Raw genomic sequence first — 15659 nt, forward strand, 5'->3', positions numbered from 1 at the left:
CCTCAGTGACCGCGTAAACCCTCTATCAGTTTAAAGGTACAGTCACAAATACTGTAAGAAATTCAACTGCCACAACCACCACAGAATGTGGAATAATTATCAGAAATTCGAATGTCCAAGCACACATGGCTTCGCTTTTCCACAACTCTGAAACAGAATCTTTTTTTTTTTTAATTGTCAACATAAATGATTAAATCTCATTTGCGAAAAGGGTGTTGTGCTTGGCTCATCATGCAAATTGACATTCCTAACAGGAAGGCCCTCCCATAAGACATGCAGCAGTGATCACCCAGGGCCATAGAAAAGAACATTAAGCAAGATCAGGAACTCACTTAAGCGCTGATAGTCCTGCATCAGAAAACTCCACTTCCGTGTCTTCATGTCTATGGTGAAGAAAGGAAACTATTCAGGCACATCACAGCAACATAACACAGAGCAACAACAAAGAAACATACAGGACTCATCGATACCTTTGTGGCATTAATGCTATATACTTCTGGTACGGCTTTATCTCTACAATAAAATGGGACACTTTGTCAAGCAGTAGCAATGTGTTCTGCTAAACTGCACATGCAGTGCATTAAAAATAAAAGCCATGGCAAAGCCATTACATTGTGGTTTTTGCTAAACGTTAATGGTGGGAAAGCTGCCAGGCCTTCGTCAACCTAAAAAATAAAAACAAATGGGCTAAAAGCAAAAATAATTATTGGGTCCCAAAAAGCACACATTGTCATAGTAGCCCCTTGCACTTAAGTGAACTACTTTGTGTGTGGATGTGCTTGTCCTTGTGAAAGGGGAAGAATGCGATCACTCACAGTGAAGTAGCCAATGGATGAAATGGGTTGGCCCATTGCCCCAGGCAGTATGCTCTAGTGGGCAGAAGAATACTGTGAATCACACAATAACAGACCAATGGATGAAGTGGTGTGGCTGAAAGCTCCTATAAATATATTATAGAAATAATGCTAGTAAAATTTAAAGGTCTTAAAAGTCCTAATAAATGTAATTTATTTTTAGCTGAAATAAATAAATTTGGCTTTAAAGGAAAAACATATTGTCCCTAAATGTTGCAGCAATATGCTTGCTATAAAAATGGTCAATAAACAAAACAAAATTACCAATGCATATTATATTATTAACCCCTTCGCTGCTGATGACGAGCTGAGCTCGTCATCAGCCACGGTGGTCGTGTGCGGATGACGAGCTGAGCTAGTCATGTAACGCGGCTTTCAGAAAAAAGCTGCACAGCGCAAAAATAACCGCCGCACACATGTGGTTAAAAGAGCATGGGCTCTTCCTTGCAAGCAGGTGTACTTAAAGCAGGTGTATAAACTCTTTTTGTTTTAATGCATATCACAGCAAGATACGGTTTTCTTGGAACCCAGTAAATATACCATTGGCTTTGAATTACGGTAACCTAAATACAAATTTTAAACACAAAAAGATGACTAAAATCTAAGCAAGCACTGGAAAAGGTAATAGCTCTGGCTTTAATGTGCTGCATCCTGCACTCACATTGACAGTCACTAGTGTACTTCCAATAAGAACCAGAACAAAGAATGAGAGCAAATAGGGTTTAAGTTGAAAGCTGAGATAGTTAGGACAAGTGCCAGCCAATGACTTGCGCACCAAGCACAGTTTTTTAAATAAGATCAATGTATTCATTGGTAACATGTGGAAGAAATCCATTTGGGATTTAACAGAAACAGACATGAAGATGCATATAAAACTATCTGAAGGCAACAGGTAAGATATTGAGGTAGGCCAAGCAAAACTGCATTCCTGTAGGAGAAACAGGATGAGAAAGCTTCATGTATCACCAACCTTCAACTCACAGGCAAAGAATACATTTCCATAAGCTCACCACATGGAAACAGCTAAGCACACCGAACACCACAGCCTTAATGAACTCCATCCACTTGGGAGCACCCATGCCCCCATCGACTCTTCAACCTCAGAAGCGACGAGATCAGCCACTAGCTGACCACCATCCTCGACACCTCCATCACCACAGCCACCTTTCCCGATGCCTGAAAACACTTAAAGGTCAGACCCCCTCCTTAAGAAGTCCTTCGTAGACCCCAACGAGCTCCAGAACTATTGTTCCATCTCGCTGCTCCCGTTTACCGCCAAAGTCCTGGAAAAGGCCATTAACCTCCAACTCACTGAACACCTAGAGAGAAACAACCTGCTAGACCCCTCCCAATCAGGATTCAGACAAACAGCACCTAGGTGGCCCTGATCACAGCCACAGACGACATCTGCCCTCTATTTGACAGAGTTGAATCGCCCGCCCTGATCTACTCGACCTCTCCGTAGCTTTCAACACCATCTCCTACCACACACTCATCAAACAACTGTACCAGATCAAAATACCGCTCTTAGATGGTGCTTGTTTCTGGTCCAGGGAGGACCTGGTTTGGCAGTTCGGGCTGGATTGTTCCCATGTGGAGAAGGGTCAAGACTGATATGTATATGTCTAGGTCTAAACTGGATTGGCGTAGCGTGCAAATAAAATAACGGATTTAACTCAGATCTGTGGCTGGGGGTGAATGTTTGATTTCTTCAGCATTTCCTCCATCATCTGTTGTTTTTGCTATTAGATGTATGGCATCATTCCTCTCGGGTGCACCCAGAGAATCTGTCTCCCTCGCTTTACCTCACAACCCAAGCACACCTTCTGAGCCTGGGTTCATCCATCAGTTCAACCCTCTTCAACATAAACATGACGCCACTAGTGGACTTCGTCAGAACCCACAACATCAACAACATGTTCTAAGCAGACGCTACACAGCTCGTCCTCTCGCTTTCAGTGAACCCCGCCACCACGAAATCCAATTTCCCTAACTGCATGAACAAATTCTCAGTCTGGATGAAGGACTACTGCCTGAAGCTCAACACAGACAAAATCAAAGTGCTGATTCTCGGCAGCAACACCTCCTTCTGGAACGACACCTGGTGGCCATCAGAACTCAAACCCACCCCCACGCCGAAAAACCATGCCTGCAACCTCGGCATCATCCTAGACAGCAACCGCTCTATGAAACAACAAGTCAACCCCGTCTCCTCAGGCTGCTTCCACACACTCTGTATACTCCCCATCAGAACCAGAAAAACGGTGTCGCAGGCAATCATCACCAGCCACCTGGACTACGACAAAGCCTCCAGCTAATTCATGAGAAGACTCCAGACGATACAGAACTCAGCTCCAGACTGATCTTCAACCCACCCAAAAGGATCCACATCGCTATCATCTGAGATACCTCCACTGGCTCCTTATCCAAAATAAATGCTATTCCAAACTATTGACCCACACCTACACAGCCCTTCGTGACCAAGGACCTGCATACATGAACCACCGCCTGAACCGCCACCAACCATCCAGAAACCTCCGCTAACCTCGCCCTCGCACAGATACCGCGCATCAGCCACTGCCGCCCCGGAGGACGCTCATTCTCTCATCTTGCCGCTAAGTCCTGGGACGCCCTCCCACTCCACCTTCGAACATCTCCCTCGCCAACAGACTTCAGGAGGAAGCTCAAGGCCTGCTCCTCACCTGAAACCCGCAGCCCAGTGCCTGGATACCCTCAAGGGTGTCAAACCGCTCTACACAAGTATTGTATGATTGATTGATTGATAAGCTCTTCAAAAGGGGTAACGGATTCTGTGTACATTTGGCAAAAAGAAAGATAAGTGTTGAGAGTAACACCAACATTTTTGGTCATAGTACTAGGGACGTAGCTTCGTCCCACTGGAAATTTTCAACTTCTAAACCAGTGACAAAGTCTCAAGGTAGAACTCTTCACTGTGGTTCGGTCCAGCGGGTCCTTGATGACGAAGGCAAGCCAAGACCGGTCCTGTGAGAGATTGCCTACCAGATCCCCTCAACTACGGTATCCAGACTCCTCTCATCTGTCTTCGCAGGGATGCAAACGAGAACACAACCCGGAAGTCCCTCCCTCGAACCGGAAGCAGTTACCCAGGGCCAATAAGAGAGGAGTGGAACGACCGTTACGGGGAGGAAGTCGGTGGAACGAGTGCAGCGTGGAAGGAAGACGCGGGACCCGGTTGCAAGCAGGAAGACGCGGGAACCGGTTGCAAGCAGGAAGACGCGGAACCCGGTTGCAAGCAGGAAGACGCGGGACCCGGTTTCAAGCAGGAAGAAGACGCGGGACCCGACCAAAAGGAGACCTGGACATCAGGAACTATCGAGGACGAAGACGAAACGTGGTCCGAAGATTGGTGGTGTCCGGAGGTGGCTGGAGAGCGGCCGTGACTCAGGAGAGTTACGGCGGAGCCAGGTTAGTGATTGTAAACTGGGAATAGACGGGAGGGGGTGGCAAAGAGCAGTTGGGGGTAGCGTCCAACAAAGTGGTAACTCTGAGTTCTTTGTGAGTGAAAAACGCTGCCTTAGTTAAAAACCCCTTGTTACCGTACAAACGACTTGTTCAAGCACCCTTCTTTTCCAGTCGTACACTAATTGATCCTCTGAAGAAACAATCCGTATAATGTTTCGGGTACTTTAGAAAAGCCTATTCTTTTCCTCTTTTTTTCACTTTTACTTTGGTTGTGGGACTGTTCTCCAAACACTTCAGCATACTAGTGCACCGTGGTGTAATAACGGTATGACATTTTGAAACAGCAATACATTATTCTGACGGCTCCTTTCATTTCTTTGATCTTCTATGAGCCTCCGGGGAAAACACCACAGTCAAGGAAAAACCGAAGACCGGACTTCGTCATCCTCGTCGGACTCGGATGAAGCTGTAAAACAACCAACTCCAATAACCCAACAACCTACAACTTCTATACCTCTTGTTAATAAACCTTCCTTTAAACCTATTCTTCAGCCTCCTCGCCTGTTTATCAAGCCTGCCCTCCCACAGGTCCCAAGCCAACTTTTGTATTTCGAGCCGCGCTCCATTGCGGTTGGCCTTAACTTTTGATTTTGCCAGGGTCTCGCATGTATATTGATATTTTAGGTGCTAGATGTCACTAAAAACCTTAATACAGATTGAATTTAATTACTTTTGGTGTAATTTTATTTATCGAAATGTATCATATTTTTCTAAATTGGTTTGGGATTTGTTTGTGCTGTGTTTTTACTTTATTACTTTTTGTGTGCTGCCTAGGTACTTTACACATTGCCTCCAAGTTAAGCCTGACTGCTCTAGTGCCAAACTACCAGAGGGTAAGCACAGACTAATTTAGTGACTATTGTGGTTCACTCAGACAAGGATTTTAGTGGTTGCTTCAGAAGCGTTTTTCAGAAAGGCTATTGATGTGACATCGGACATGACATCATTGATGACAACACTGCCTGGCGAGGGCACCAAAAATGGCCTTGCACTTCAGCTGAAGAGCATTGAGCTCCAGCTAGGAGTGATTAAAAGAAATGTGGTAAGATTACCTGGGGTCTTGGTTTTTTATGATAAAGGAGACTTATTGCTTGTTTTTCTAATGTTGCTGGGGGCAGCTATACTTCCTGTAGCCCCCCCATAACATTAAAAAATGCTTGGTGGTGCCCCTGCTGCTTCTTGTTTATTATAACGCCCTAAGGCATTATGGGGCGCTCCATCCTAGGAACAGCGAATAACAAATGAGCAGCTCCTGTCGCTCATTTATTAGTACCTTTTTAAACAAGCATTTGCAATGCAATAGGTCTCGCATTCACACGAGTTTGAGCTATTAGTATTGTAATTGACAATGCCTTTTATTTAGGTTTTAAAACCCAAAACATAAATAAAAGGCAGTCCTTAACAATGCTAATAGCCGAAACTTGCGTGAATGCGAGACCTATTGCATTGCAAATGCTTGTTGTCATTGTAACGCAGTCCGAGACAACAAAAGGCATTCTCTCATGACAGTACTATACCATTGTACTAACGCGCCTACTGATGCTGAGCTAACAGCAGCTGTTCTGGGCGCTGGGAGTGGGGACTGAGCGGGGAGGGGAAGAGGGCTTTCAGTTTAAGATTGCCAGTCTGCAGCTGGGCGGGGAGGGGAGAGGGGGGTGCAGAGCGCTAAGTGGTCTCCCCCCGTGGATTTTCGCCCGAATGGGTCAGACCACGGGCTGTGATTGGTTAGAGGGTAGGATTAGCGCAGGCTAGGTAGGTACGTAGGTTTTTAGTCAGGTGGGAACGCCATATTGGATATTAGTGTGAGGAGGTAGGAGTTGTTAGGCGAGGGGCGTGTGAGGTGACAGGTTTTTTATTCATTGTATCATATAGGGAAGGCATATATTTACGTCTGGGATGGTGTCACGGGCGGAGTTACAGGACGCGCTCTGCGTCATTGCTGAAGCCAGCAGAAACGACCTGCTGCGTGAAGGCGGAGACGCGCTACGGCTCCCCCTGTCAGGCCCCCGAAGAGGCAGGCGGCGAAAGGTGTCCCGAGGGCCGTGGAGGCTTGCCGGCCGCCGTCACTCCAAGGAAGAGGTCTGCGGAGAGCGCTCTCGGCGAGAAGCACCAGGTCGTCAGCAGCGAGAGGCGGCCAACTCTTTATGTTGAGAGGCCGGAAGACGCGTTCGCTTTCCCCGGCTTTGCTCAAGGGGACCGGCTGCATTGCAGGGCTGCCGGGCGAGTCAAGCACGCCCACAGGAATGAGGGCGGTCCTAGCGGGGTGTGTGTCTATCAGGGAGCGAAGTGCTCTTGGAGGAGGGAGGGGCCGACGAGCAGGAGCAGGCTCTGTAAGGCTGCCGCGTCCCAGACCTGTCCCATTTTTCAGTGTGCCTCAGTGTGCAGGAAGCACGAATTTGCAGGTGGCTGATACACAAGAGCCTGCAATCTTAGTTTCAGGAGCTAAACAAATACAGCCCCGGGCACTTGTGGATTATTCTAGTGGCAGTGAGGAAGAGATGACTGAGCAAGCTCAACAGGACGAGAACTTCAGGGGGCAAAAGAGCACTGTGCCTGCATTTGGTATTGGCAGGGAGGCAAAAACACAGGTGATCTGGAAGGAATGGGTCAATGTAGTATTGTTAGTAATAGCGCATTAGCTGCTACAGACAGGCAAGAACATGAACATGAGTGGCTGGAGGTACAGGACATTGGACAGGGGGTGCAGATTGGGGAGGGTTTGCAGCAAGGACGGTTTCAAGAGGATTATATGGATTACATGTATAGTAATGGTTTGGAGCATACCAGGTTTAATAGGGAATACATTTTTCCGGTCGCGCGCCAAGCGCCTGCGGGTTTTGGACCAGAGGAGGATGAGTTTGGTGAAAATTTAGATGGTCAGTGGGTGTGGGTAGAACATACTACAGCTGAGGACAGGAAGCGGCTCAAAGGGATCAATGAGGCCACGGGTAGCAGGGTGTTTTTAGTGGGAAGATAGGAGGAGGGGTCGCTGTTCAAAATAGCTGAGCACGTTAGGGGCAAGAAGAAGACTGGCATGGATGGAGCACATGGCAGAGCGGCTGATCAATCAAGGGCGGCCCTTGAGCAGAGTGGTTTCAATGTTGAATTTTCGGCAGATTCACATCAGGCGGGCAGGCTTTTAGAGCGAGGGCCTGCTTTTGATTGGACAACATATGAAGGGGAGTGGGGGACGGAGAACGTCCAGGAAGAAGCCAACAAGTTACTTATCCCCAGAGTACTGGGGCAAGAGATGAGGAATTTGAGGTGGATTTCGAGGAGGGGGGATCTGGAGAGATTGTTTGGGGACCTAAGGAATTTGACACAAATAAGATAAAGGACAAGGGGAGGGGGATGGGGACAACAAAATCTGTTAACTCATTTCAGGTTCAACTGGAAGATGCAGCACCCGTGGCGCAACAGGAGAATCTCGAGCGGATATCTCAATCGGAGTTGCGGAGGAGGGAAGAGCAACTACCAAAGGGTAAGCAGTGTTGGTGGGGAGCATGGGATGTTTCACGGGGTAAAGAAAAAGGGGACAATGAGCAGGACATTTTGGTGCAGAAGCAGGTGCCTTGTCAACCAACAGGTGAGAAGGTTGGGGGGACGATAAAAGACAAACGCAAGAGGGTACTAAAGATGGGGCACCTGTTCCAAAAAGATTACCGTATATGGGTATGGCAATGCCGCTAGGCTCACATTTGTCACTGAAAACTAAACAAAGGATGTGGCAACACGAATATGTTGATGTTTTTCACTTGCTGCACCGTGATGTACAAGCAAAAGAAGGTTCAAATGAGGAAGAAATGGAGCTGGCGAGGCGCCCTAGAGTGCCTCGCAGTATAGATAATTGGACATCGGCCTTTTTAATCTTTGCTAGCATTTACTGCGAGAAATACCCAGAGAGGGCAGTCTCAATATTCAAATATATGGATGTAGTGAGGAAAGCACACAAGCATTTCGGAGGCTTTTCGAGGTTGAATTACGACGAAGAGTTCAGGGCAAGGATGAGTATGTCTAGGGACAGACCAAGGGGGGACATAGACGCTGAACTCCGGCTTCAGTGGATATCATCCTCTCACCCGCCGGCAACTACACACACAGCTAGTGGGTTGCCAGTGACGTACCGGCCGTTTCAAGGGCGCGCCGCCCAGGGAGGGGCGGGAACGTTGGCTAGAGGGCAAGCAAGTGGAACGGGATCATGTTGGAATTACAACCGGGGTTATTGCAACAAGCCATACTGCCGCTTTAAACATGAATGGTCACAGTGTGGAGGTAGGCACACACTCTTTCAATGTCTTACAGCAGCGCCAGGTGCATTGGGACACACATTTCAGGACCAAGGGCAAGCAGCAAGGGGGAGAGGGGCAACACTCCCTCCTTTACCAAAAGGCTTTTACCCTAATTAAATGGGAGTTGTTTATTCCTTGGTTTGATAATTACCCAGACAGGTCGGCGGCGGCCAAATTATACTGGGGGTTTAAAGAAGGTTTTCGAATTAGCTACCAGGTCCCTAGACTCAAACGTCGGGCAGACAATCTACGGTCAGACAATCTACGGTCTGCAAAGGAATTCCCAGACGTAGTAAGAAAAAAATTGGAAGAAGAGGTAGGATTAGGCAGGGTAGCAGGCCCCTTTAGTGAAATGCCTTTTGCTAATTTGATGGTTTCCCCGTTAGGGGTCATCCCTAAGAAAAGACCAGGGGAATACCAAATGATACAGCACCTCTCATGGCCAGAGGGCATGTCAATCAATGATTTCATTGCAGAGGAAGACACTTCAGTTTCTTATACCACAGTAGATGAGGCTTTGAGAATGGTCAGAGAATTGGGAGAGTCAAGTCAAGTCAAGTCATAAAATTTGTATAGCGCACTACATACCCAGAGGGTTTCAAGGCGCTTAGGAAGGGGAGGGGGATTATTTGTCAAATATCCACGTTTTAAGCTGCTTTCTGAACGCTAGGTGATTCTGGGTGAGGCGAAGGTAAGCGGGGAGTGAGTTCCATGTTTTGGCAGCCAGGTATGAAAAGGATCTGCCTCCCATGGTGGTCTTGTTGATGCGAGGTACAGTGGCGAAGGCTTGACTGGAGGATCGAAGTTGGCGGGAGGGGGTGTAGAATGACAGTCGCGAGTTGAGGCAATCTGGTCCGATGTCGTAGAGTGATTTGTGTGCGTGGGTAAGCAGTCGGAAAGTGATCCTCTTATTGACGGGTAGCCAGTGGAGGTCTTTAAGGTGACCAGAAATGTGTTCGTTGCGTGGGATGTCTAGTATGAGCCTGGCTGAGGCGTTTTGGATTCGTTGTAGTTTCTTCTGGAGTTTAGCGGTGGTGCCTGCGTATAGGGTGTTTCCGTAGTCCAGTCGGCTCGTGACTAGAGCGTGGGTGACTGTTTTTCTTGTTTCAGAGGGGATCCAGCGAAATGTTTTTCTGAGCATGCGAAGAATGTTAAAGCAGGAAGAGGATACGGCGTTGATTTGTCTGTTCATGGAGAGTGAGGAGTCCAGGATGACGCCAAGGTTCCGTGCGTGGTCTGTCGGGATGGGTGCTTTTCCGAGGGCTTCCGGCCACCAGGAGTCGTCCCATGCAGAGGGGGATGTACCTAAGATGAGGACTTCTGTTTTGTCTGAATTCAGTTTCAGACGGCTTTGTTTCATCCATTCGGCGACTTCTTTCATTCCTTCGTGTAGTTTAGTTTTGGCGGTGCTGGGGTCCTTGGTGAGAGAGAGGATCAGTTGAGTGTCGTCCGCGTAGGAGATGATGTTCAGGTTGTGTTGGCGGGCGATGGTCGCTAGGGGGCTCATGTATACGTTGAAGAGGGTGGGACTGAGTGAGGATCCTTGAGGTACGCCACAAATGATTTCAGAGGCCTCGGACTTGAATGGTGGGAGGCGGACTCTCTGGGTTCTTCCGGTGAGGAACGAGGTGATCCATTCCAGTGCTTTTCCTTGGATACCGATGTTTCTGAGGCGTTGTAAAAGGGTGCTGTGGCAGACAGTGTCGAAGGCTGCAGAGAGGTCGAGGAGGATGAGGGCGACTGTGTCTCCATTGTCCAGTAGAGTTCGAATGTCGTCTGTTGCTGCGATGAGGGCGGTCTCAGTGCTGTGATTGGCTCGGAAGCCAGATTGTGAGGGGTCGAGTGATTTGTTGGCTTCGAGGAAGGCGGCGAGTTGGTTGTTGACAGCTTTCTCGATGACTTTGGCCGGGAATGGAAGAAGCGAGATGGGGCGGTAGTTTTTGAGTTCGGTGGGGTCTGCTGTTGGTTTTTTCAGAAGGGCGGTGAGTTCAGCGTGTTTCCAGTCTTCTGGGAAGGTAGCGGAGTTGAAGGAGCAGTTGATGACGTCTCGGAGGTGCGGGGCTATGACGGAGTCTGCTTTGTTGAAGATGTGGTGAGGGCATGGGTCTGTGGGGGATCCGGAGTGGATGGAATTCATCAGGCGGATGGTGTCCTCAGTGGAGATTGGGTTCCAGGCGTTAAGGGTGTTAACGGGGGGAAGATGGTCAGCTGATGGTAGGGTGGGTTGGCTTCCGGGTTGGTTGTCAAAGCTGTTGTGGATATCAGCAATCTTGTTGTGGAAAAAAGAGGCTAGGGAGTCGCAGAGGGTTTGAGATGGGGTGATGTCGTTGGAGTTGGCCGCGGGGTTGGAAAATTCCTTGACGATGTTGAATAGTTCCTTGCTGTTGTGGGCGTTGTTGTCTAGTCGATCCTTGAATGCTGTTTTCTTGGCTTTTCGGATCAGTTGGTGGTGGGTGCGGGTGGCGCTTTTGAAGGCGTCCTTGGTGCTGGTGGATGGGTCTTTTTTCCAGGCCTTTTCAAGGGAGCGGCACAGTTTCTTGGACTTCTTGAGGTCATCGTTGAACCATGAGGCCTTCTTGTTGCCAAGTTTGTGTTGACGTTTTTTCAGTGGTGCTAAGGTGTCGGCGGTGTTGGATAACCAAAGGGTGAGGTTGGAGGCGGCTTCGTTGGCGTTGGAAGAGAGGGCTGGGGAGGTTCGAAGGAGCGATGTGGAGATCTGATCCGTGGAGATTTTGTTCCAGTTTCTTTGTAGAGTTGGTTGGAGGTGGATGATGGGTTTCGGCTTGTTGTAGGTGAAGTGAACGCAGCTGTGGTCGGTCCAGATGAGATTCGTAGTGTGGCTGAAGGAGACATGGTTGCTGGAGGTGAAGATGGGGTCGAGTGTGTGACCTGCGATGTGGGTGGGGGAGGTGACCAGTTGTTTAAGTCCGAGGTTGGCGAGGTTGTCTAAGAGGGTGGCGGTGTTGCGGTCGTTGATCTTTTCAAGGTGGAAGTTGAGGTCTCCCAGAAGGATGTAGTCTTTGGAGGGGAGAGCGTGTGGGGTGATGAAGTCCGTGATGTCTTCACTGAATTTTGCGCGGGGTCCTGGTGGTCTGTAGAGGAGGGTGCCTCTGAGTGTGGTCTTGGGGTCGATGTGGATCTGGAAGTGAAGGTGTTCGGAGTTGGCGAGGTTGGTGTCAGAGCTGGTAGAGATGCGGATAGATTTCTTATGGATGATAGCGATTCCTCCTCCTGTATGGTCGGTGCGTTCCTTGCGTGTGATCTTATAGTCATCAGGGATAGCGATGGCGATGTCGGGGGCGGAGGAAGCGTTCATCCATGTTTCCGTTAGGAAGGCGACGTCAGGAGAGATGGTGTCTAGGAGGTTCCAGAGGTCAATGGCGTGCCTGTGGACCGAACGGGTGTTGAGAAGGATGCATTGTAGGTGGTTGGGGTCTGGAATCTGTGGTGTGGTCGTGGCGGGGATGTTGTCGGTGCCGCTAAATTTGCAGGAGAGGCAGGAGAACGGTCCATGGGTGCGTCCAGGAGCGGCATGGACGCAGTTGGGGGCGCGACCAGGGTTAAGGGCTAGGAGGGTGGCGGCACCGTAGGTAACGCGGGAGGGCTGGGGAGCGCGAGGGGCAGGGGGTCTGGCGCTGGGCGCGGTCCAGGCGCGGACGGGCGTAGACGGGCTTACCTTTGGCGCACCTTCGGCGCGGCTGCGGCGCGTGGACGCTGCGCGTGGGGACATTGGCCATAAATGGATGGTGGAGGGGGCGGAGCGTGGGAGGGGCAGCAGCTGGGAGGCGGTAGCAGGGAGGAGGGGCGGGCCAGGGGACACACAACAAGATGGAGGGTCACAGGGCACCGGGGGCTAAAGGATAAACTTAATAAACCAACACAGCGCGAGGCTGAAATCAACAAACAAACACAATGCGAGGCGGAATTAATGAATTAAAGGCAGCGCGAGGCGGAGTGAAAACAAACAGATACAATGCGGAATTAATGAAATAAATGCAGCGCGAGGCGGAGTGCAAATGAACAGACACAATGCGAGGCGGAATTAATGAAATCAATGCAGCGCGAGGCGGAATGAGAACAAACAGATACAATGCGGAATTAATGAAATAAATGCAGCGCGAGGCGGAGTGCAAATGAACAGACACAATGCGAGGCGGAATTAATGAAATAAATGCAGCGCGAGGCGGAGTGAAAATAAATAAGCACAATGCAAGGCGGAATTAATTAAATTAATGCAGTTACAGCTCTGTAGTCTCGGCCAAATCGTCAGCAGGAGCTGGGATCAGGGAGCAATGGTGGAGCGACCGTGCTGGAGGAGGTCCAGGTGATCACAGCGCGTCAGAGGAGGTAGGGAGCACTCTGATCGTGGGTGGGAGGGGCAGCAGCTGGGAGGCGGTAGCAGGGAGGAGGGGCGGGCCAGGGGACACACAACAAGATGGAGGGTCACAGGGCACCGGGGGCTAAAGGATAAACTTAATAAACCAACACAGCGCGAGGCTGAAATCAACAAACAAACACAATGCGAGGCGGAATTAATGAATTAAAGGCAGCGCGAGGCGGAGTGAAAACAAACAGATACAATGCGGAATTAATGAAATAAATGCAGCGCGAGGCGGAGTGCAAATGAACAGACACAATGCGAGGCGGAATTAATGAAATCAATGCAGCGCGAGGCGGAATGAGAACAAACAGATACAATGCGGAATTAATGAAATAAATGCAGCGCGAGGCGGAGTGCAAATGAACAGACACAATGCGAGGCGGAATTAATGCCAAAGAAGGCAGGGCTAGCAAAATGTTACATTCAGTCAGCGTTCCGATTGATTCCAATACATCCTGTAGACTTTGAGTTAATGTGAATGCAATTTGATGTATATTTCTTTTTTGACAAAGTGCTGTCAATGGAATGTGCAGTCTCCTGTGCCCTTTTCGAATTATTTAGCACATTTTGCAGTGGGTTTTCCAGCAGTTATATAGTGCAGGTCAAGTTTGTCATTAATTGGATGATTTTTTATTCATGGGGAAGGCACAGTCTAGGCATTGTGAGCTAGCATTGCAAACTTTTCACAACATGGCCAAGGAATTTGGTGTGCCTTTGGCGCCAGACAAAACAGAAGGACCAGGTACACAGATTACATTTTTGGGCATAGAAATTAATACAGTGGTGATGATGGCAAGGCTTCCGCAGAACAAGTTGGAAGAGATTAGAGCATGTGTCAAAGAGGCGTTGCAGGTAGACAAGTTACAGTTGAGACAAGTGCAGAGGTTATTAGGCTATTTAAACTTTGCGTGCAGAGTAGGAAGGGCAGGCAGGACTTTCTGCAGACAACTAGGTATGGCCATATCAGGTGCAACGATGCCTCATCACAGGATTAGACTAACCAAAAGCGTGAAAGAAGATTTGAGAATATGGCTTTTGTTTCTTGAAGAGTTTAACAGAGTTTCCTTATTTTTCATTGAGGAGGGGATGAAGTGGCAGGTACAGCTTTATTCAGACGCATCAGGAGCAAATAGATTTGGTATTTTTTGGGACGGACGTTGGTGCGCCGAAGTGTGGCCAGAATTATGGAAGACACAAGGTCGTAGTATAGCGTTCCTCGAGCCTTTCCCACTGTTAGTAGCATTGCAGGTATGGGGACACGAGGTTAGCAATAGGACAATACTTTTCCATGTGGATAATATGGCAGTGGTCAACCTGTTAAATAGGCAGAAAGCAAAAGACCTGAGAGTGCTGAGTTTATTGAGGGCTTTTATGTTGCTGAGTCTGAGATTGAATATAGTTTTCAAGGCGAAGCACATCCCGGGTGTAAATAACACAATCGCTGATACGCTTTCTCGTTCCCAGTGGGAAAGATTTCGGTTGCTGGCCCCGGGAGCAGCAGTCATGAAAACACCTGTTCCTCACAGCGTCTGGGCTCTAGGGGACTGAGGATTGTGCAGCTTGTGGAGCATTCTATAGCGCCATCCACTCAACCGAGTTACATGCTGGCATGACATGAGTTTATAAGTTATGGCAAGACTTTCAGCAATGTAAAAAGTAATGAGATGTGCATTCCTTTAATTGTAGATTTTGTTTTAGCATTAATCAATAAAGGGCTTTCTCATACCACAATTGCAGGAAAATTAGCGGGTGTTTCTTTTTACGGACAGTTGTATTGGGGATTTGATCCAATTAACAATGTCCTAGTAAAAAATTTTTTAAAAGGCTTGCAGAGTGAGAATTCCAAGATTCGCCACATGAGAGCCCCTATATCCTTTGAGCTATTGCAGCAATTGTTGTTGAAATTACCAGGATCCTATTACAATTTTCATGAAGTTAGGATGTTTAGGTTATGTATGATATGGCCCCTTTTTGGAGCATTTAGAGTTTCTGAATTATTAGGTTTAAGGACTGAACCAGGTTTAATTAGCAAGGATGTATGTTTGGAAGGCAACAGTTTAAAAATCTGGTTACGCAAATCTAAAACCGACCAGATGGGGCAGGGAGTGTGGATACATCTAAACGTCAGTCAAACAAAGGGTTGTTGTCCTGTAAGGGAGTGCAGGGATTTTAAGGTTGCAAGGGACTTTTTTGAGGGGCTGATTTTTGTCCACAAGTCAGGGGAGAAAATATTGAGCCACCAGCTGCTGGTGGTTCTGAGGAGAACGTTATTATTACTTGGGAAAGATCCAACGAAATTTGCAACACACTCTTAGGATTGGGGCAGCGTCAGAGGCAGCTCGTTTGGGGCTGGGTTGGGGTGCGATCAAAAGAATAGGTAGATGACGTTCAGATTGCTGTGTGCGCTATGTAAGGAAATAAAAAAAAACAAGATGCATGGTTATCGTTCATGTTTTAATTAAGTGTTTTCTTTCATCTAGGTGATATTCGGGGTTTGCGTCCTATCAAAAAACAAGTATGGATCATAGGGCATTCGTTTGTCAAGTGTGCTGCGATTTTTGCCAACCATCAGATATATGGACGAAATCTGGGCATCCCCAGCGATGGACACAAACTTTACTGGTGCGGTAA

The 15659-nt window shown here is 48.3% G+C and overlaps 1 protein-coding gene across 1 annotated transcript in view; it reads right to left on the bottom strand.

Moving 5' to 3' along the window:
* The window catches only part of SMARCAL1 (SNF2 related chromatin remodeling annealing helicase 1), a 388047-nt gene that overhangs the window by 280762 nt on the left and 91626 nt on the right, over positions 1 to 15659 (bottom strand). The window contains exon 5 of the mRNA XM_086954490.1: positions 333 to 383. Coding sequence (XP_086810616.1) covers positions 333 to 383 — 51 coding nt within the window. The remainder of the gene's footprint in view (positions 1 to 332; positions 384 to 15659) is intronic.

The sequence above is a fragment of the Lissotriton vulgaris genome, chromosome 2_1, assembly GCF_964263255.1.
Source record: "Lissotriton vulgaris chromosome 2_1, aLisVul1.2, whole genome shotgun sequence".
NCBI classification, from domain to species: Eukaryota; Metazoa; Chordata; class Amphibia; order Caudata; family Salamandridae; genus Lissotriton; species Lissotriton vulgaris.